A 22612-nucleotide genomic window follows, 5' to 3' on the forward strand; every position below is an offset into this window, starting at 1 on the left:
TTCCATTTTGTTGCATTGCATTTCCATTTTGTACTGCTTTGCCCTGTAGTTACACTTCAGCAGTAACAAACATGTTTTTCACGTACACCAGTACAAGCTGGTGCGAGACATATCTTGTGAGGTTATTTTGTACCTTGAGCTTGTTTTTGTGCATTCTATGCTTATCTCTAGGACAGAGGGAGGATGCACTGTGCAAGGCTCTCCAAGGCAGGAGATCGGGAAAGGAATGTCTTTTGCCTCGGCGCACCCAAGCAGAATCTGGCCAGGTCTGTATGGGTGGATCTGACGCAGAGATGCGGCCAGCACCTATGATGGATAGATGGGGAGAACGCCTGCTAGAGGGTTCTTGAATGTGTTGATTTAACTATAAAAAGCGGTGTCTGTGGGATGGAGCTCAGGAACTCAGTCTTGGAGTGGATGCACTCGTGGGACGACTTCGGTGGAGATTACTTCCTGTGCCCCAGTCTCTACAGGGTTCCCGACTTGGTGTTTTCGGTGCTTGGCCAGGGATGTTGAAGAATCCGGTGCAGACGCATCTGGTGAGGTGCTTTGTACATTAACTGTTTATATATATCTATATTCAAGATCTCATATTTGTATGTATTGTAATATACATATAGTGTGGTGTATTTATTGTGTCACTTGGTGCCTAAGAACTTACTAGCTTCAGTGACTTATTGCCTTTGTCTACAATACTAATAAAGATCATTTTACCTCCAGAGGAGTGTCGGAGTTTCTGTGTAAGTAAGTGGTGTACTTAAGTTTAGATTACGCAAGTGGGCAAGGCAATACAGGGCCGAAGGCGTCGGAGCCGATTTCGGTGCGGAGTGGTCTTTTGGCTTCGGTGCCGAAGGTGGGACAATGACATAAGGTTTGCTCGGTCTCGAGCAACCGGAAGGCTTGTGTTGTTTCTTCGGAACCGAGCCCGGAGGCGGGGCTTATGAATGATGTTTTCGGTCTCGACTGGGGCCAACAGGCGAAGTCTTGACCACTGCCTTTGGTTTTGGAGGGGTTGTGGCAGGGGCAGTAGTACTCACACGTTGCCCAGGAGTGATGGGATCATCTCTGCTTCAGAGATGATTTGGAGATCCTCGGAATCTTCTTCTGGGACATCGGGGCCTTCATCAAAGATGTCCTCTGGTTCCGGAGCTGGTCTCTGTGCCATGATGTGTCTTCGAGCCCTTCCATCTCGAATTGTCTTTTTGGATCGAAAGGATGCACAGGCTGGACAGCTGGACTCGTTGTGTTCAGGTGATAGGCACAGGTGGCAGACTTTGTGATGGTCACTGTGTGGAAATTTTGCTCCACACTGGGGGCATTTTTTGAAAGGCATCCTTTCCATGAGCCGTAGGCCTTACGGTGTGGATAGGCCCAGCGGCCCGTGTCGACGTCCGGAATCGAGCCGATGAAATCGATGTCGAAGATGAAGGAGCTGCAATGGTTTTTGTGGAAATTTTATGCTTCGAGAAGCTTGGAATTGAGATTTCCAACCGCAGCGGAAAAGTTGCATCCGAACCCAATGGCGGAAAAAAACAACCTAACAATGGAGTTGATGCCCATGCGCACTATCGTCTAAGGGAGGAGTCACCTATCTCGTGACCACAAAGACTTCTTCCAAAAACAACAACAACGTGCAAGCATCCGAGCCCAACACCAGATGGCGATCTAATATCCTAGTGTGTGATCTGCAGCTCATAAGCCTCGAACAGTTGTTTACGGTGAGGAGAAAGCCGCCAGTGGTGGAAGTACAGGACAATGCAGGGGGGCAGTGCAAGACTAGATGGCGGAATATACAAGGTATGCAGGAGTACAGGGTGAGAAAACACTGAATGTACAGTGAAGTTCAAAATACAGGAGAATATAGGAGAGTGAGCACTGATGGTGCGACGAACACTCAGTACAGGGGCGAGTGCACTCAGAGTGAGGGGAGGGATGGTGCAATGCAGGGAACGAGACCATGGACTGATTATGAAATGCACAGTCTGTATAGAAGTGCAGGAAAGAGTGCAGGGGACCAGGGGTGGGGTTGACGACAGAATGTGCAGCGTTCCAAAGGTACAGGAGAGTGCAGGGAGTGACGGGGGGAGTATGTAATCTGCACAAAAGTAAAGGATAGTGTAGGAGGGCGAGTGCAGGGACTAGTGAATGAATGCATAGCCTGTAAGATAGGACAGTACAGGCGGGCGCGTCCAGGAGCCGATGGAGTAATGATGGAGTCATGTATCATTTGTACAGAAGGACAGGACCATGCAGAAGGGAGAGTGCAGGGCGGAAGTTAGCATGCACAGTATGTCTAGGAGTACAGGAGGTCGTGCACGAGGGTCAGTACAGTGGTGACGGTGGAATGCACAGTGTGAGCATAAGTAGGAGAGAATGCAGGGGGTGGGGGGAGGGAGTGGTGGAGGGGTGCACGGTGTGTACAGGAGTGCATAGTATATGCAGGGGTGAGAACAGGGATAGATTGTGGGAGTGAGTAAGTACCATGTGGCAAATCAAGCGACGAAGAAGCATGGCTCGAGTGCCTGGAAACTGAAAAGTTCAGTACCCGAAGGGCTGTGTATCTTTTACGCCTCCCGAGGCAGCACTTTTACCAACGTAGAAAAAACACACGTGGGCGCAGTCAGTGTGGTTGTTAAGTAGAATAGAACTAAGATGACCCTTTGACCGAATCAGGCTCGTGTATAGACGGTATGCATGAAGAAATATAGACAAAACTAGCGAACTTATATTAGTGGCGAGCAGCGGTGATTCTCTCTCTTCGATACTGCAGTCTCTGGCCAAAGACGGATGCATTTGCAGCCTTGCGGGCGAGGTGGCCTGTGATCCGAGCCACGACGAGCAGTAGGCTGCAGAAATGGCCAATCACTGTGCATGGCTTCACATAAGACACACAGTGATTGGCCTTCAAGTGCAGCTGTGCTGTGCCACCCACACGCGGCACTCTCAGCCAATGCAGACGCTGCATTAGCAGCGCCAGGATTGGCTAGAGCAGAGATGCCCCCTGACCATTAGGAGACCGGGGGGCCGGGGCTGCTGCATGAAGCAAGAAACCCACGGTCCTAAGGGGAAGGCAGTAGTGCGCATGTTCGGGCTGGTCGTAAAAATGACCATGCCCAAAACCGAACATGCGCACTATTGCTGCGCTCACTGCTTGTTGTCTCCTGTCAGTCACCATCACTAGTAAGTGGGTGTGGCCCGGTCAGGTGCCGGCCCGCCGGAACAGCCGTGCAGCGCGAGTGCGATTCACTCGATTTACTAACTGTACACTACAATCATCAGACATTAGTACTGTACTGTGTAGAGCAAGAACGATGGGCCCTGGGGGCATGTGGCAGGTGGGGGCAATGCCCCAGCACTAAAATGGACGCACCGCCACAGAATAACAGGGGCAGTTGGCTGAGAGGGTCTAAAACATCAAAAGGTAGGACTAATCAAGCATATCCACCAAACAAAAGCAGGCATTAGGAAGGGAACTGACAGGAGCCAAAAGAAAAGATGGAACGTGCTTTAAGCAAATGTGAGAAAGTGACATCTTTCTTGCATGGTATGCCCCCACTTTTTGCTGAATTGCTGATGTACTTTGAGTGAGTGTGCCCTGGGCTCCTGCCAATCAGGTACCCAGCGCCTATGTTCCTTCCCTAAAACTGTGTTGAAGCCTAAACCCAATTGGCATCTCTGGCCACATGTCAGCCCCTGGTAAATGGTACAGTAGATACCCAGGGCCTTGTGACCAGAGAAGGCCCCTAAGGGCTGCAGGCCCTGTACCCTGACACACACACAATGCCATTGCAGGCTGAGTGTCTGGGTGCAGAACAAAACAGAGTCGACATGGCACATATCCCTGTGTGCCATGCCCACAATACACACTGCCCTGGCATACATCAGCGACCCCTCTAGCTGGGTGCCCTATACCAGTGGTGTGGGTAAAGGTGCATGAGCCCTGTGCCCCTACAGTACCCAGGTCCATTCCTGGGCACTTTAAGTGCAGTGCTGCCATTTAAGAGTATATGATGCTGGGAGATCGTCAACACGAACTCCACAGCACCATGATGGGTACACTGAAGACTGAAGTTTGGTATCAAACTTCTCAGCACATTAAACCCGCACTGATGCCAGTGTGGGATTTAATGTACAATGTACGACAGAGGGCATCTTAGAGATGCCCCCTGAACCTAACCTACAATCCACGTCTTGTCTGAGGGGCTTCCTAGGCTGCCACACAGCAGACATGTTGCTGGACCACTGGGTAGAGAGCCATCCGCTCTCCTGGGCCTGCAACAATGCACATCCTGGGCGAGGTGCTAGGTCTCCTCCTCCAGGATGGGGAGGGGAGGCTTCAAAGGAATGCCGCCTTTGTGAGCTTCTCCAGGCCACTTGCTGTACTCAGCAACTCGCCCCTACCAGTTCTGACCCCCACTCTGGCGGGAAGACTGGTCGAAAACCCCAAGGAAGGAAAGGGGGTGTGCCAGCCTCTGCCAACCCCACACCTCAGGAGGAGGAGGCGAGGTGAAGCACATCTCCGGTCTCTCGCCATCTTGAAGATGGAAAGCTCTGCCCAATCAGGACTAGGCTACTGCCTCCACTCCCACAGGAGAGTGGCAGGATAGGGGGTGTACCCACCCAAGAGAGGGGACCCATTGGTCCCTGCCCTTTATCTACCTGTAACGCCCCTAAATTTAGTATTTAGGGGCACCAGAACCTTCCTTCCTCAGATCCAGATTCCGAAACAAGAACAAGGAACAAGAAGACCTGCCGTGCAGCTGCTAACAAGAGGAAGACACCAACTGATTTGGCCCCAGCCCTACCGGCCTGTCGACCCTCGAACCTTGTCCTGCTAAACCCCGGCATCTCCAGCTGTCAGCAACCTCAAAAACCCCGGAGGACCTGATTGCCTTGTGACTAACTACCTGGGACTCCCACGAGCAGTGGTACTGCTCAAAGCAAGTGACTGACCCCTGTCATCAGCCAGGAACCGCGAACCCTGCACACACTGCACCCGCCAAGCCTGGCCTGTGCTGGAGTGAACAAAGACCATGAGGACGTCCCCCCGGCGACTGTGACCCCAAATCCAGCACCCAAGGACCCACCTTGACGCTCCTGACGACGCCTGCAGCCTCAGAACCAGGGACCCCCTCCAACCGCCACCAGCAGAGGGTAAGATTTCCCGACACCAAAAGGCACTCCTGCACCTTGCGCCCTGTGGCCCCTGTGCCCTACTCTTGGGTGCCTACCTATCCTCTAACTACCAAACTTACCTCTCAAAGTGGTGGTCGCACCTAAAGAATCTTCGTCCCCGAGCTTGCAGCCTTTGTTCCTTCTTAAGCTTCTCCATTGATATCCATTGAGCGCCCGACGGCTCAAAAGCACCCTGCACCCAGCCGCCCGAGTGCCCTGGGCAGTGCAACTTCTACTCTAATCAACTTCCCCATTTGCCCTGAGCAAGTGACCAGGAGCCCAGCTCCCACAGCCGCGTGGCCTGCTAGCCAGCAGCCACCAACCAAAGGCCCCCTGTCTCCCATAGGATAACATTGGGCCTAACTCACTCTGCACCCGGCTGCCCCTGTGCCGCTGAGGGTGTAACAACTGTACTTACCTGACCCTGCGAGACCCCTGAGTCTATGCCCCGAACCTTAACTTTACCAGTCGAGTACTTACCCAAAAGCCGATAACTCTCTTTTCCTCCATAGGGTAACATTGACTGGTTTCACTTGGAAATTCTTCTCTGTGTCCAGTTTTGAAACTTTAAAATATTCATCTAAAATCAGACGAATTACGAAAACGAATTTACTCATCTGTTATCAGGAGAGATCCCAGTGCTGGATCTTGGTGCCCAGCACTGACCCTGAAAAGTAATTACAACCGTACTTACCTATAACTTGATTTTCCTTCCATAGGATAACATTGAACAATTTCTGGTCAAAACCAGGCTAAGTGTTGATTTTGCAAACTTACAAATATTCGATAAAGGCCTGTATAACAAAAACGCATTCTTTCAATTGTTTACAGGAGATGCACCAGTGTTGGATCCAGGATCCAACACTGAGTTAGAAAAAGTAACCATAACCCCACTTACCTGCTAAGTGAATTTCCTCCCATAGGATAACATTGGTGATTCTATGGGAAAAAGTTTTTAAGTGTCAACTTGTAAAATACAATAATATTCCTTAAAAATCACAACTGTAACCAAAACATTTTTACTTAACTGTTTACAGGAGATGTCCCAGGACTGAACCTAGGATCCAGTCCTGTGATAAGAAAAGTAATCCAAAAAGTAATCAAGTGCATTTAACTAGAAATTCCCATTGAGCTCAATGTATAATTGTGTTTGAAATTGTGTTGCCTACTGCAAAAACTGTATCTATTGCATTCAAACGCCTATTGCCTGTTGAAAGTACTTATCTAAAGCATCTCATTCTGAGAAAGTATAGTTTGATACCTATTGTTGGTTCTAAAATAAAACAACTATATATTTTGATACAAAACCATTGGCCTAGAGTTCAGTTCTTGAGTGTGTGAGACCATTTGCTGACTGAGTGTGTACAACAAATGCTTTACACTGTCCTCTGATACTGCCTTACTGCTTGACCAAGCTACCACTTGAGAGTAAGGTTATATCTAACTTTAGCCTCTGCCAAACCTCTGGGGACTGTGGACTCTGTGCACACTGTACCTATTTGGGAACAGTATATACAGAGCCACTTTCTTACAGCAAATATTCTTGATACAGCATGCCTCGCAGCGCATGCACTGCCGAGGCTCGACCTAAGAAAAATGAAGCACGTTTTTATAATTCTGAAGTGTGCTGGAAACAGAATTTAATAGGACCAAAACATATCAAGACACTTTACTTGGCGATGAACAAATTGTATTTATTCATAGAAATTCGATTTCCAAATATTATCATTTGTCTGATATATTTTATCAGTAAAATTGTATGTCTGTGCAAATTTAGTGGCCATTTTAATGGATTATGTGCTGCTTGTAAAAGACAACTGACTACCACCCAATGCTTTAGTTACATTTAAAAATCGATCCTGCCTCATGTCCATTACAGGTAGGTGGGTAGCAAAGTTTTGTTTCTAAAAATTGGCTTATGGTTTTTTAAAACATCTGTGTAGCACGGGGCTAGTGTTGTTCGGCCAATGTTTCTTGGGTATAAGGAACATTCTGAGTTCCAAAGATATCTGCTCCTGAAAAGCTAGATTTCTAGTTTTAAGTGGCGCTAGACTGATCAGATCTTCTTAACCACAAGATATTAGTGCATCTCCTCTAGGAAGTAGGAATCAGAAACCCTGTCCTAACTTAGTGCAAAGCACTTTTGAGTCCAAGAAGGGCATTTTATCGAACTTTGTTGTAATACTGCACTTTTCTGTGTTCTGTTGCCATTTTCTGTTTATTCTTGATGCTACACAGTTACATGAGTGGACAGTGACCGCATGTTTTGTGACTACCCAGTCCTTTTGGGTTCTACAATTTGTTTTCCTATAAAAGAGATATTTTTGCCATTTTATCAAATTAGCAGCAGTGTGCTGTAGGATAATTATAGTGAAACAAAAGGGTAAACTGAATCAGCAGAACTACTGAACACTAGAAAGCTCGATGAGGATCTAGTGGACAAAAATACATTAAATATATTAAGAATGATGGGAATAATACAAAAAGTTGAGCAGATGCTGCTCAGCTAGAACATGCTATTGGTCTCATGATTTGTGGTGGAACATAACAGACAGAGAAAAGCAACCAGGTTTCTAATTTTAGCCACTCTTAATTTCAGCTGTACTCAGTACCTCAGAATGAAAATGTAGACGTAAGCGCACAACATAGTGGTAACTGCCCAGATTAGCCACCGTTCATTTAGCCAGAGCTGGACTAATTAGTAACAGCAGTGTAAAAATAAAACACACTGTGTATGGTGTGTAATGTGCCTTTAGGAGGATTATGTTCCTGCAGTAGTGGACTGGGATTTGAACACTATCAGTCAAATGTGGGACAAAACCAGAGCCACATAGCCTAGAATGTGTTATTTCCCATTTCTGTTCACAAATCCTTACCTGGGTTGTGATGTCCCACCCATCCTCCAAGCTGACCAGGACTGAGGAGCCAGTGTCTAAGAGCTCAACGACCAGCACAGAGATCTGCAGGATCTTATGCAGCTAGGAAAGCAATAAAAACTGTTAAAACACAATCGCAAAGGTTGGCAGTTAGGACTGTACATATCAATGTGATTCAATTGGACAGAGAGTACAGATTCTGAAATGTACAAAGACCAGCTCAGGATCGTAGTGAATAAAGGGGAAAGAATTCACACAGACGTACAGAAAAGGATCCATTTAATATAGTCTGGAATTCACAGCAGACAGTCAACACACATTCATGGATGGAAGGGAAGATTCCTGGGAACTGAGCAGGCATAGAGGGAGAGGTAGGAAGGATGCTCAAATGGAACACGCAGTTCGGAACTGGAAAGGGAATTAGAGTCTCAAATGTTGCACATGCAGAAACAATATGAAAGGTAAAATTTAAAATAGACATTCAAATTCTTAGAGAAGGAAAGATGCTCATAGCCAACAGAAATATCATGGTGCAGTGAAAGAAATACGTTAGATACTAGTACAAAAGGTTTGCTAACATCAAATATCCTAAAGAATCACAAGGTTATAGAACATGTAGTCCAGTCACATACTGTAAGCCCTTCACAAATCTTTGTAACTAAATAATACAAACAGATTTCTAAGTCCAATACTGGCTTACTTGACCTTAATTGCCCTTTTAAAAGCATCTCAGAAAAACAATCTCTTATTTCATGATAGGAAGACAACTTGCATCACTTGTGTGTCTACACAAGAAACGCAATGCTAGAAAACTAATGCTAGAGGTAGGTAGGTATCATGTTCTCCTCGAACATTAAGACCTTTTACCATATACCACTACAGTGGGTGTGTGTATGTATGTGTAGATTGATAAAGGTTGTTGAACAGCCGAAAACGTTCTCTCTTTCATCTGCTTGGTCGCGAGGGACCCTTTTCTTTAAAAGAAGCCGAAATCCTACAAGCTTCGTGTACGTGATATATATATATATATATATATATATATATATATATATATAATTTCATCTCTAACGTGAGTGCTATATATTTGCCAGGCAGCAGCAGAGTGCTGTACACAGTCAAGCATTAGGAATCAATTCATCTTGGATAATATAAGGACTCACATTAATTAGTTTACAGAGGAAGTATGTGACGAAATGGGGTGTATTATATGGTGTGGTTGTGCGACCTCACCGTGTAATACACTTACCAACCGCTTTAGGACCATTAGGTTTCACTTGTCAAACCTTCAGCTCAACGCTGCTGGTAGAAGTCCAGTCACCACTGGACTACCAGTTGTCCGGTATCGCAGTCATAGTTAATCCAGCCCTGGGCAATAACTCGGCTTCTGGATGACCAAGCTGCACTCCGACGACTCTCCTGGGCTAAGCAAACTTGGATGCAACTTTTGAGCGTCGGGACCCTGGTCTCTTGTGCACCACGGCGAATATTGATGGTGGACTGACGATTCTGGGCTGCTTCAGCTGGACTTTGGAGACGACCTCTCCACAAGCTGGACACAGCAGGCACAGATCCACTCCTTCGCTAGCCACCGGTATCAGCAGGTGCAGTCCACGCCAGTGACGTCTCTTTGCCGGCTTCGTGTGCCGCTGGGCAGTCCTCCTTCGTTCCTTCTTCTAGTTTAGTCGAAATCTGAGTTCTGGGTCCAGGGGTGCCCTATTTTTGCTCATAAATACCCTCAGGGTAAAATACTGTTGTTAGCCAATAAACTACCCGGTTCCCTTCCTCCTGATGCTCACTTCCTAAGAATTGTATAGGGCTACCCCAAGATGCACCATTCTGCCCACTCCCAGTATGGCAGAAGCCCTCTCTCAGTGCCCAGTGGTGTGGCTACCATGATAGGGTTTGATAACAAGTTTACCATCTCCTTCCCGGGTGCCAACTAGTCTGCCAAAACAATGAGGCTGTCCCTCTCCCAAGTGTTCCCCATTTCCTCTTCAATGGTGGTTCCAGCTATGAAGCCCGTCTTTTGGGCCAACACCCATGTAGCTTGTCCCTGCTATGGAGGCCTCTATTGTCTCCTTTCCTGGGAGTTGTTAGTACGTCTCACTCTGAGGACAGAAAGCTGTCTCAGGCTTTAAGCTCCTTGTGTAACAGTGACGGGCACAGAAGATTGAAGGCACCAAAGTGGCAGCTTTATAAAAGATGTAAACTGTGGCTTGTTATATTAATTTCGACTTGAGAATCAAGTTTGGCTTAATATAAAGAGTTATTTGATAACTTGGAATATCAATTTTGGTCGCACCATTCAGGAGTTAGCACAACTGAGGGGTCAGTGTGTAAACATGTACTCGCCAACGGGGGTGACCAAATCTATCTACAGTAAAAACAACTGTTTTACGTTGTTACTGCCAGAATATGTAAAATAACTGTTCTGCCAGTGAAATATGCTGCACCTGTTAGGGCTCGGTAGGACTGCCACGGACTGACTAACATATATTGCAAAGGAAGGTATGGCCATGCCATTGGATTAGATGGCAAAGCCAGGCTAGCCATTTTAAACTGCTTTTCGGTCTGCAATGGCAGAATGAGAGACTCTGTTTTTCATGTGGCACACCCAGCGTGCCACAACCAGTGCTGCAATCCCTGGAGGGGACTCTCTAACTAACATGCTCTCAGTATGCCAGTTAGGTATGGATAATGTAACATACATGTTTTGGGGTTAGGGTACTGCTAAGAAGGTCTGGTTAGCAGGACTCAGTGCACTCTTAAGAGTTGAAAAACCAGCAGCATCAGTCCAAAAACTGCGGGGTGACCATAAAAAACAGGGGTATTTCCTTACAGAGTACATCAGAAAAGATATGCAGAAATCATATCTATCAACACAGCTAAAATAAGAAGTTATTTACCTTTATATAGATATATAGTTTACCAATTGCTCTTAGCATTTGAAAGTTCACTCGACCGTGCCCCCACCATCTGGCATTTATCTCCTCGCTGCTGCTTGCCTTAAAATTGTCATACATTTTACTCATGGCCGACGCGTTTTGAGGCAACGCCTCTTCTTCATGGGCAACAACACGCATTGAAGGTTATCTCATTTACGGTATCCTTTCATTGGAAACTGAATAATTTTGCTTCATGCATAATGATTAGTGCATTATGGATGTTGTTGTCTAATGAGATTAATTACAGTTCTGACCTATCGTAGGTACAATGACGTGTTGCAAATTAAAAGCGAAATCTTCACCTTCGTAAGTTTGGCACCTTTGAGGCAAGCTGAATTAATCGCTGGGACACGGTGCTGTGCAGAGTTGAATCTTCAGCTCCACAGCCTTCCGTTTTCCGAAATGGTGCTCCTTTCCAGGGCGAGCAGCCCTGTAAATCATTTTGTTTACCAATTGCTCTCAGCATTTGAAAGGCCACTCGACCATGCCCCCACCATCTGGCATTTATCTCCTCGCTGCTGCTTGCCTTAAAATTGCCATACATTTCATTCATGGCTGACGCGTTTCGAGGCAACGCCTCTTCTTCATGGGCAACAACACGCATTGAAGGTTATCTCATTTTCGGTATCCTTTTATTAGAACCTGAATAGCTTTTGCTTCGTGCATAATGATTAGTGCATTATGGGTGTTATAGTCTAATGAGATTAATTACAGTTCTGACCTATAGTAGGTACAATGACGTGTTGCAAATTAAAAGCTAAATCTTCATCTTCGTAGGTTTGGCACCTTTGAGGCAAGCTGAATTAATCGCTGGGACACGGTGCTGCGCAGAGTTGAATCTTCAGCTCCACAGCCTTCCGTTTTCCGAAATGGTGCTCCTTTCCAGGGCGAATATATATATACATATATGTATATATTACACCAAACTCCTTCATACGAGAGTGCAGAGGCCACACAGGGGGTTCACCTTAAGGAAGCACTTTATTGGTTTTTGGCGAATGCATTTCGGCATGTCATCTGCCTTCTTCAGCGCCCAAGTATCCAGGAAGTTTGCAGCAACTGATGGTAAGTCCTGCCTCCTATTTGTTCTTGGTTCAAACCCGCTCCGCCCCCTAATTGTCCGCTCACCTGTGCTAGTTCACGTTGGTTGAAGTGAACTACAGAACCCAGAATCCTTTAGTTGTGGATCCAGGTAGATGGTGCGGGGGTGAGATTGACGCCCAGTGGTTGTGCGGGGGTGCAGGGAATAGTGCATGCACGTTAAAAACATTTTCCTGCTTGAAAGTTCCAATCAAAGCGCCTCCTCAGGTCCCCTTACCGCATCAGCCTCAGAGACCAGGATTCCATGCGGCGGGGGCAGTAGTAACAATATACACCGCCCAATATGAGGTCAATGACCCCACAACTGCCTTATCTCTTCCTGATAGCCGTGGTGGGCCCAGAACATCCAATACCTTGGAAAACAAACAAAGCTGCCACAGCAGAGCCAGTGAGATCTGGGCCATCTTATGATGCAGGTGCCTCTGTTGCGCGTCTCTGGCCGACGCGATACATATTACACCAAACTCCTTCATACGAGAGAGCAGAGGCCACACAGGGGGTTCACCTTAAGGAAGCACTTTATTGGTTTTTGGCGAATGCATTTCGGCATGTCATCTGCCTTCTTCAGCGCCCAAGTATCCAGGAAGTTTGCAGCAACTGATGGTAAGTCCTGCCTCCTATTTGTTCTTTGTTCAAACCCGCTCCGCCCCCTAATTGTCCGCTCACCTGTGCTAGTTCACGTTGGTTGAAGTGAACTACAGAACCCAGAATCCTTTAGTTGTGGATCCAGGTAGATGGTGCGGGGGTGAGATTGACGCCCAGTGGTTGTGCGGGGGTGCAGGGAATAGTGCATGCACGTTAAAAACATTTTCCTGCTTGAAAGTTCCAATCAAAGCGCCTCCTCAGGTCCCCTTACCGCATCAGCCTCAGAGACCAGGATTCCATGCGGCAGGGGCAGTAGTAACAATATACACCGCCCAATACGAGGTCAATGACCCCACAACTGCCTTATCTCTTCCTGATAGCCGTGGTGGGCCCAGAACATCCCAGAATTAATTGCTGGGACACGGTGCTGCGCAGAGTTGAATCTTCAGCTCCACAGCCTTCCGTTTTCCGAAATGGTGCTCCTTTCCAGGGCGAATATATATATACATATATGTATATATATCTAATTAGACTCCTTCCCGTTTTACCAGTCTCTCTTGGGCAAAAGAAAGAGCGTGGACCACCGTGGCATATCAGCTGTATTTTATTTGAACTCTTCAAATGTTGCAGCAGCCATGACGCATTTCGTCCCTCGCAGGGGACTGGATCACATAACGCGCTGTCGGCCATACTTGTTGTTGAAATACTTTTGAGTTTTTTTAGAGGTATATGTCATGTGACTACACCTTAAAGCGACAGTGCAAAAATAGGTAACAAGCAAGGAATAGAGGTTGTGGTTATGTTTTAAGATACCATAGGTTCATATTCAAAATGCATAAATGCCATTCACTTACATTCAACAGATACTTGAACATATATAAATAAATAATTAAATACATATATTTTGATGTTAAAAAGTATACAAAAAGAGCATTAAATATATAAATATATAAATAAATGCAGAATCAATTATTTTAAAAGATCAATCTTGCATCTAAAAATATTTCCACTGTATGTGTTCAGTTCTGTTGTTTTGGATCTAATTCATTTCCCTCTTTATGTCATTGGCTTATGTCCTGGTTTAAATACCTTAACTTTTATATGATCCCTATTGTTTTGGCCAATTTAAACCTGTATTTACATGTTTAGATATTACTGGAACATCTGTCCAATTTGAAACCTTACTATACTAAATATTACCTATACCTGTAATTCAAAATATTTTTTTTATATATATTTTTATTATTATTTATCGAAATTACATGTAAAAAAAAACAATCATACTATATGTAAGCCCCGTTTAGTGCTATTTATCTACTTTATCTCCCAACTGTGTATAACCCTGTGAATACAAAAGAGAAAAGGAACCTATATGTACATGGCAGGTTTTAGGCAGCTGTGTTGTATATATACTATTTTATTGCCTGTGATGTTAAGGACATTCGTAGCGAAGAAAATGGAATGAAGAGAATGTCAGTCAGAAAATTCAGTCATTGCATAATAAATTAATAAAATAACACAATTGCTATCTATGAATCATATAAAAGTTTAGAAGTATGTATATGTATAACTATATAAGTATCTGAAAAGTTTTAATGGACTCACATATAATGTTTGTTAATTGTAGCAAGGCCCACAATTTGTTTTTATAGACATAGACTCAAATGGAGTTCTTCAGTGGCATTAAGACCCCTGGGTTGTTTGGTGTCGAGATTTAGAATATAGATCATCTCTAATTTGCGTAATGCTTTTTCACGATCACCTCCCCTCTTTGTTGTTGGAATGGTGTCAACTAAGTAATACTGTAGTTCCTTGGGGTTTCCGCCGTGTTTTTCATTAAAATGGCGGGCCACTGGGTACGCTGGATCATTATTTCTGATTGCTCGTATGTGCTGGAGTACACGTTTATGGCCTTGTAGGACAGTGCTACCCACATACCTAAGTTTACAGGGGCACTCCAGCACATAGATTACCTGATCTGTTTTGCAATTCAGCACCTTATTTATGGAAATTTCTTTGTCACTGAATGCCGTCTTGTAACTGGTTTTAGGTATACCATGTTGACAGGCCTTGCAGATTTTGCATTTATGGAATCCCACACGTTGCGATAGCCATGTGTTCTGAAATGGGGATTCAAATGGGTCATTTTTTACTAAACAATCTTTCACGGACTTTCCTCGACAATATGTGATTGCAGGTTGTTGAGGAACAGTGGGGCCAATAACAGGATCTTGTCTGATCAAATGCCAATTTCTTTTGATTATTTTTCGTACTGCCCCTTCCTGTTGATTAAATTTCAAAATGAATCTGAATTTATCCTGTGTCTCAGTTGTCTTAGACCTCTTGAGTTTCGTTTTTACAAGGGCTTCCCTGGATTCCCGGTTACTTTTCATGAGGGCATTTTCTAGACATTTCTTACTGTATCCCCTCTCCCGAAACCGTTTTATACATTCCCCTTGAGCTTTCAGTAGGTCCCGTTCATGGCTGCATATGCGTTTCAAACGCAACAGTTCCCCATAGGGAATGCTCTGAATCAAGTGCCCCTGGGTGGGCACTACTAGCATGTAGGATTGCATTGCCAGCTGTAGGCTTTCTATGGAGTTGTGTTTCAATATTTCCTTTTTCAATGTAGACTTCCATATCTAAAAAGTTAACAGTTTTGTCACTTATACAGGCATTGAAGTTCAGATTAAGTTGGTTCTTGTTGATTTGAGCAACAAAATTCTCAGCTTCACTGAGTGCCATTCCATATTAGAAGGTCGTCAATTAACCTCCACCATGTTTTCACATGTCTGCTCATGGTCTCCTTATATTCTTGCTTGAGAACCAGCTCCTCCCACCAGCCCATGTGCAAGCATGCATAGCTGAGAGAGAGGCTGGCTCCCATAGCAACTCCTCTTGCCTGTTGGAAGTAAGAGTTTTGAAATAAAAAGATGTTATTAGTTAAGTAGCTTTCTATCATATTGATCAACATGTTGTTGTGTTCGGTATACCCTGGACCTCTGCGTGCAAGGTAATATTGTATCGCTCTAAGCCCATCTCTGTGTTTGATCGATGTATACAGAGAAGTTACATCAAGGGTGAAAAGTAAATATTCATCATTCCATTTGAAATCAAACATTTTATCCAAAAAGTTCCCAGTGTCCCTGATATAGGATTCCAAAGACTGAACATGATTTTGGAGAAAAAAGTCAATGTAAATTGATGTATTTTCAAAAATACTGTTTCTGGCAGATATTATATGCCTACCTGGTGGTTTGCTTGCATCTTTGTGAATCTTAGGGATGAAATACACTATCGGTGTCACTGGATTATTGTTCCTTAGATACTTGTATTCATCCATAGATAATAAACCTGTATTTTTCCAGGCGGCCAGTTTAAGATTATAAGTTCCATGTATGGCATTCAAAGTTTGTTTGTTGCAGCGACAATAACAGGTAATATCATTGAGTTGGTTCATTGCTTCCTTTGTATAGTCAGTTTGTTTCCATAGAACCACGTTGCCGCCCTTGTCGGCATTTCTGATGACTATTTTGTTATTGCTTTTCAATTTCAACATAAGCTGATGATACTGGAGCTCCATTGTATTTTTTGTTTGTTTGCCAGGCACTTTAGTACTCAAAATTTTGCGATTTAATTTTTTTAGATCGATTACAACCTGTTCTTGAAAACTGTCTATTGTGTCTTTCAACATCAACGGGTAGAAGGTAGATGGCGGCTTGAATGGTGTTGGACTTATTTGTTGAATATCGACGGGTGATTTTGGTGTCACTTGACTTATGCTGGAGGTATCCCCCTCATTTAGTAGATCTTGTAAAAGAGGGTATAATCTGGTATGCTGTTGTCTGCCTTTCCTTGCCAATAACTGTCCAAAAGAAGGGATATTCCCGAAACGCGTTGACAGTAGGAGTATGGGGAAGTGCTTCGGGGGAGCAGCCTTGCGTTTTGGCTTTCACCACCAGTGAGTGCATCCTAACGGAGCGGCAAACTTCTTTTTCACATTTTTGTGGCCAAGCCCAGGCCACGGTAAGCACCATCGCAAGACCCGAGCGGGTCCGTCACAGTGCACTTGCACAGTTGTTTAGCGGAGCTGGAGGGGCCATTTATTTGCAGGGCGTACCCATTGGAACATTGTCTGTCCCATGAAATTAATTTATTGGCATATTCAAAGACAGCGCCCACTTGGTGAGAAAGAGACTACCAGTCCCATGATGCAAAGCGCTGCTTATCTGAGCGGATGTAACAAAATAAAAGAGGGTATAATCTGGTATGCTGTTGTCTGCCTTTCCTTGCCAATAACTGTCCAGAAGAAGGGAGATTCCTGAAACGCGTTGACAGTAGGAGTATGGGGAAGTGCCTCGGGGGAGCAGCCTTGCGTTTTGGCTTTCACCACCAGTGAGTGCATCCTAACGGAGCGGCAAACTTCTTTTTCATATATATACACACATATATATATACACACACATATATATATATATATACACACGTATACACACACATATATATACACATATATACACACGTATATATATACACATATATACACACATATATATATACACACATATATATATACACATATATACACACGTATACACACATATATATATATATATATATACACATATATACACACGTATACACATATATATATATACACATATATACACACGTATACACACATATATATATATATACACATATATACACACGTATACACATATATATATATACACATATATACACATATATATATATATATATACACACACATTACCTACTGGCAGTCGCCAGTAGGTAGTTATAGTTAGGAACTATTTTCCATAGGAAATCCGCAACATTCTATTTGGAATAACGTTGGCGCCGATTGACGAATCTTCGCGAAATTTTCCAAACTTTTGGCCAGCTCCGGTCCGCTCCTATCCTGAAAATTTCACGGTGATTCGTCAAGCGGGGGCCGAGAAAAAAGGGGGGTCCCAAAACGCGTTTTCCCCATGCATTTTCTCATAGGACCTGTTGACGCAGCTACAGCCCGAACTGCTAAACGGAATTACACCAAATTTGGCAAAGAAGTAGTCCTCAGTTCAGACTCGTGCCTTTTGCTGAAATGGTGTAAATCCATTCAGTAGTTCCTGAGAAATTTAGAGTTAAAAAGATAGATATATCTGGGCGGAGCCTAACTACACATTTCATCGTGAGATCCGATTGGCTGTCAGTACTTCATCCAAGAAGTGTTGGCAGCCATCTTGGGACCAATATACATGATAGCACCTCATTAAAAAGCATTGCAGTTAATAGAAGGTTTTAAGACTTTAGTTACATTATAAATCATTTGTTGATGGTACCATACTCATTTTAGGAATTGAGGTGTGTTCTAAGGTGAGAAAAAGCCTTCTGCTGTGATATCATGAATCATGTTTGAGAGAAAACTATTTTCTCATGCTTTTCCCACAGAGGTTTGGAAGGTGATCTATAAGCTAAACTGAGAGCATGTTTTCTGTAAATTCACATAATCTTTCTCAGTCATCTGAGAATGAAGTCTGAAATTCTCAGTAAAACATGTACATCCAACAAGGGCAGAGACTGTCAGTTGATTCCTTTGTGTTCTACTGTAGCTTCCCAGAGTATTCTAAAGAACAACTAGAGCGCTAACAGTCCTACTTATGACAAACGTATTGCACACCTGAAGCCATCTTGATTGGAATAAAGTGGTAACTCTTAAAACATTTAATTTAAAAAGGAACAAAATGAGGGGGTTCATTTTGCCATAGAAAGTATGATTAGTGCTGCAGAAAGAAAAATTAGGGCACATTTTGAGTGACTTCTCAAATCATCTTCTATTTCATTAAAAAATTCTGACATGCAGACTGAAACATGCACTTTCAATACCAGCAGCAGACTTCCCTGGTGAGCAGTAGCTTTACTACAGTGATCTAACTGAGTGCTAACATTCTGAATTTATGGCAAATGTGTGACACATCTGAATGCCTTCTTTATGGAATCAAAGTAAAAAACTGAAAGTATTTCCTACTGAGCAGACTGTAGTAAATGAGGAAATTAGGAAACTTCATAACAAATACGTTTCCCAAAATGGCCACCAGAGACAAAAGAGCCCAAATGCAGCACAAATATCACCCAGATGTAGCCCACATGTAGCCCAGTGACAGAAGTGTGCAAAACACTTGGTTACAGCACACAAGATCAAATTCATTTTGGTTGTAGACATGGGGAAATTAAGTGATTTGACCAGAATCACAGAATGTTGAGCTGAAGCAGAAACTCCAACCTGGTTCCCCAGTTGCAAAGTCAGCAGCTCTGGAAGTAACACCACATCCTCTCCCCTAAGTGCAACATTTTATCAAGTGGTCAACTGGATAAAAACCACAAAGATTAGAAATAATTTAAAAGTTCTTTGTCGCTATTTGAAAACTCAGAAAATATGTCCTCATTTTAGTTTTTTAGAGCACTAACCATAGTTTTTATGCAAATAAGACCCTCTCATATATGTAATTTCTAAAGGAAATGCTCTAGGTATTACAGTTTTGATTACATCAAGATGACGTCAGGCGTTCCACACTTTTGTAATAAATATAGAATGTTAGCAATCTAGTTGTTCTTTAGGATACTGCTGAGAGGCAGAGGCCAGGGGCACGGACTCTGAAAATTAAAGGCAGGTAGGAGGGTGCAGAGGCAACAATTTGACCACACTGGGCAGGCAGGAAGGGCAGTGGCAGCACAACAGACTATGGAGGGCAGTGGAAAGGGGGGCATGGGCATCAAACCAACAATACAGGACTGGTAAGAGAGGCTGTGGCAATATAATAGACCATTGTGGGCAGAAGGAAGAGGCAGTGGTAGTACAACCATACATGCCAACAGACCCGATTCAGCCAGGAAACGTCCAATGTTTTTAAGCTCAAATGGGATTTATTTGATCTGTCTCCTGTCTACAATCTCCTCTTTTTCAATGTAACTCAAAGGGGAAAATCAATGCCGCAGTTTTTTTTCAAAATCTCCGTCTTACCAAGTTCAAAATGTTCGCAAGTATGGTACATTGGATCATGGAAGTCTGGAGGAATTGGGGTAGGGACATGGACTTTGATAACAGAGGACAGGAGGGACATGGTGAGGTGCACCAAACTGACCCTACAGGGCAGGCATCAGGGTTTGCAGCAGCACAATACTCCACACAGGGCATGCGGGACGGGAGTGCAGCACAACAATCCACAGAAAGCAATAGGGAGGGGACAGGACCATGCACATGGACAACATAACAGAGGGGAAAGAGGCAATGGTAGCTAACTGGCCATAATGGACAGACAGGAGAGAAAGCTGCAGCATAACAGACCATAAAGGGCAGGAGGGACAGATCAGGGGCATTACAATGGAACAGACAAGCCAGGAGGGAGGGAATAGGGGTCTGCACATGGAAACAGAGGGCTGGGGGCAAGGGGGCAGGGCAGGAGCAGCAAGATGACCATGTAGGTCAGGCAGGATGGGCACTAGAAACAAGACACACCATGGAGAGCAACAGTGAGACTATGATGGCATACACACAGACCATGGAGGGAAGGTGGGAGGGGGTCAGGGGCAGCTAGCTGACCACACAGGGAAGGTGGGAGGGGCATTGGCAGCACAGAAGACCATGCATTGCAAGCGGAGGGTTAGTGGCAGCACAATGGCTATGATGGGCAAGAAGGAGGGTGCAGGGGCATGCACAAAGGACCATGGAGAATAGAAGGGAGGGTCAGGACCTGGGCACAGACAAGAAAGTTCAGGGGAAGGGGCCTCACAACAGACCGCGCGGGCCAGGCAGGAGGAGCAGTTGCAGCACAACAGACCAGGGAGGGAAAAAGGGTGTGGCAGTAAAATGGACCATGGAGGACAGGAGGAAGGGGATAGGGGCATGGCATGTGGACAGGCAGGCTGGAGGTGGCAGGGACAGGTTACAGTCATCTGACAATGCTTGGCAGGTGGGAGGGGAGTGGCAGCTCAACAGAACACTCAGAGTAGATAGGAGTGGCAGGTCCATGGAACATGGTGGGCAAAAAGGATGGAGCAGGGGCATGCACAAAGACATCAGAGAGCATGGGGAAGGAGAATAAGGGCAGCCAGCTAAGCACAGAGGCTAAGCAGGAGGTCAATGATGGGCCATAGAATTGGGCAATGGAGGGCAGGAGGAGTGGATTGGTACATCATGCTAAATGGAGGGCAGTGGCAGCACATCAGACCATGCATGGCAGGAGGGAGGAGGCTAGTCCATGGATTCAGACAACAGAGGATAGGGAGGAGGTGGATGGGGCAGCAAGCTAACTGTTCAGAGAAGGTGGGTATTAGGAACTTTATTGTTTTTAAAATGTGTGTCTGTGCGAACTACTTAAAGTATGCAGCATATTCTCACTTTTATTCAGGAAGAAGAGGACGTTTGTGACTGTGACTCCGGGCTCACTTGGCACAAACACCCCCTGACCCTCCACCCCCCATCGCAAAATATAATGCCTGTGAAAAGGGTAGGTGGACACAGTGTTATATAGAACATAGTCCTGAGAGCATGATTGAAAATGAAAACTAGATATAGTATATGGTATAAACTATGCACCAAAAAGTGTGATACAAGATGAACCGGGCGTGAAATATAATATGCAATACATTGTGCGCAATGACAGATCCATTGGAGAGCGCGAGATAGCACACACACTAGCGCGCGATATGCGCCTTGGAGTGTACTATGCACAAGGCAGTGTTGTGTAACCTAACTAGTCTCTAAAGTTGTAATATAAAATATGTGCTGGGGAGTGTAACGTTGCATATGCACTGTGACAAAGATATGGATCCCAGATTGTAATATGTATGGCATAGCGCTGTGCGTTATAACATAGGCATCGAGGAAGGCACGTTAGAAGGGGCAATATAACCCGTGCGAAGGCAAGTGTGGCATGACATTCACGGGGTGGTGTTACAGTGCACATGGGCTAGAGAGTGTCATAGCATACGCACTAGCTGGTGGAATACAACACAGAGGTGTGTGGCACTCGGCGGGAACTGGTGGGTGTAACACAGCATTGGGCTCAGCCAGGAGCACGCTGTGACTCTCAAGTGAGGTTCATCTCCTTTCCAGAGAGTAAAATAAAATGTATTACACATCCGGCGGTGGATGTGTGTTTTATTAACTGTGAGAGGGGTTTCTTGCAAAGTTTGGTCGAATTTTTGTCGAATCCCCTTTGAATGGCTTGGTGTGCATGTGTATTAAACGTGCCCGTCAATAGCTACCCATGTTTGTATAAATAAACGACAAGGGTGTCTACTTGGAGAGTACCCACCGGCGGGGGCGCCGGGATTAGACCCGGGGGTTGGGGTCCCCGGGGCCGATTAAGGCCTTGGGAGGGGGGCCACGCGGCCCCCTTCCAAATTTATTTTTTTCAACAAAAAAAATTAGGTTGCAGGCCCTGGGGGATGGGGTCCCCAGGGCCAATAAATTAGAAAAAAAAGGGGGGCCACACAGCCCTCCTTCTTAAAAAAATAAAATAAATAAAAGACCGGCATCGCGCTGGAGGCCACGCCCCTCCTTGCAGCACTCTGCAAACACGCCCCCTGGCCAGTTGTAAGTTGGGGAATTAATTCCCCTTCAATACTGAGGGTCCCTGAGGGCCAACTAGCCCAACAGGTATCTCCAGTATGCGCCAGGGAGCTGCGTTGCAGACAGGTGTTCTGAGGCCATGCCCCTTTTTACACCTCTATGCAACGCAGCTCTGTGGCGCTTACTGGAGGTACCTAGTGGGCTAGTTTGACCCTAGGGACTCTTGGGATTCAAGGGGACTTAATCTCTCGACTTAGAACGGCCACAGAGCATGTTTATACAGTGGTGAAGGGAGGGGACGGGGCCTGAGGTGACGTGTGCAAACACGTCCTGTGGCGCGTTTTAAGTTGGGG

The 22612-nt window shown here is 45.0% G+C and overlaps 1 protein-coding gene across 8 annotated transcripts in view; it reads right to left on the reverse strand.

The window, feature by feature from the left end:
• The window catches only part of SBF1 (SET binding factor 1), a 1208265-nt gene that overhangs the window by 246218 nt on the left and 939435 nt on the right, over positions 1-22612 (reverse strand). For all 8 annotated transcript variants that reach the window (XM_085653743.1, XM_085653740.1, XM_085653741.1 and 5 more), the window contains one exon: positions 8052-8153. In XM_085653743.1, coding sequence (XP_085509869.1) covers positions 8052-8153 — 102 coding nt within the window. The remainder of the gene's footprint in view (positions 1-8051; positions 8154-22612) is intronic.

The sequence above is a fragment of the Triturus cristatus genome, chromosome 4_1 (assembly GCF_964204655.1).
Source record: "Triturus cristatus chromosome 4_1, aTriCri1.1, whole genome shotgun sequence".
NCBI classification, from domain to species: domain Eukaryota; kingdom Metazoa; phylum Chordata; class Amphibia; order Caudata; family Salamandridae; genus Triturus; species Triturus cristatus.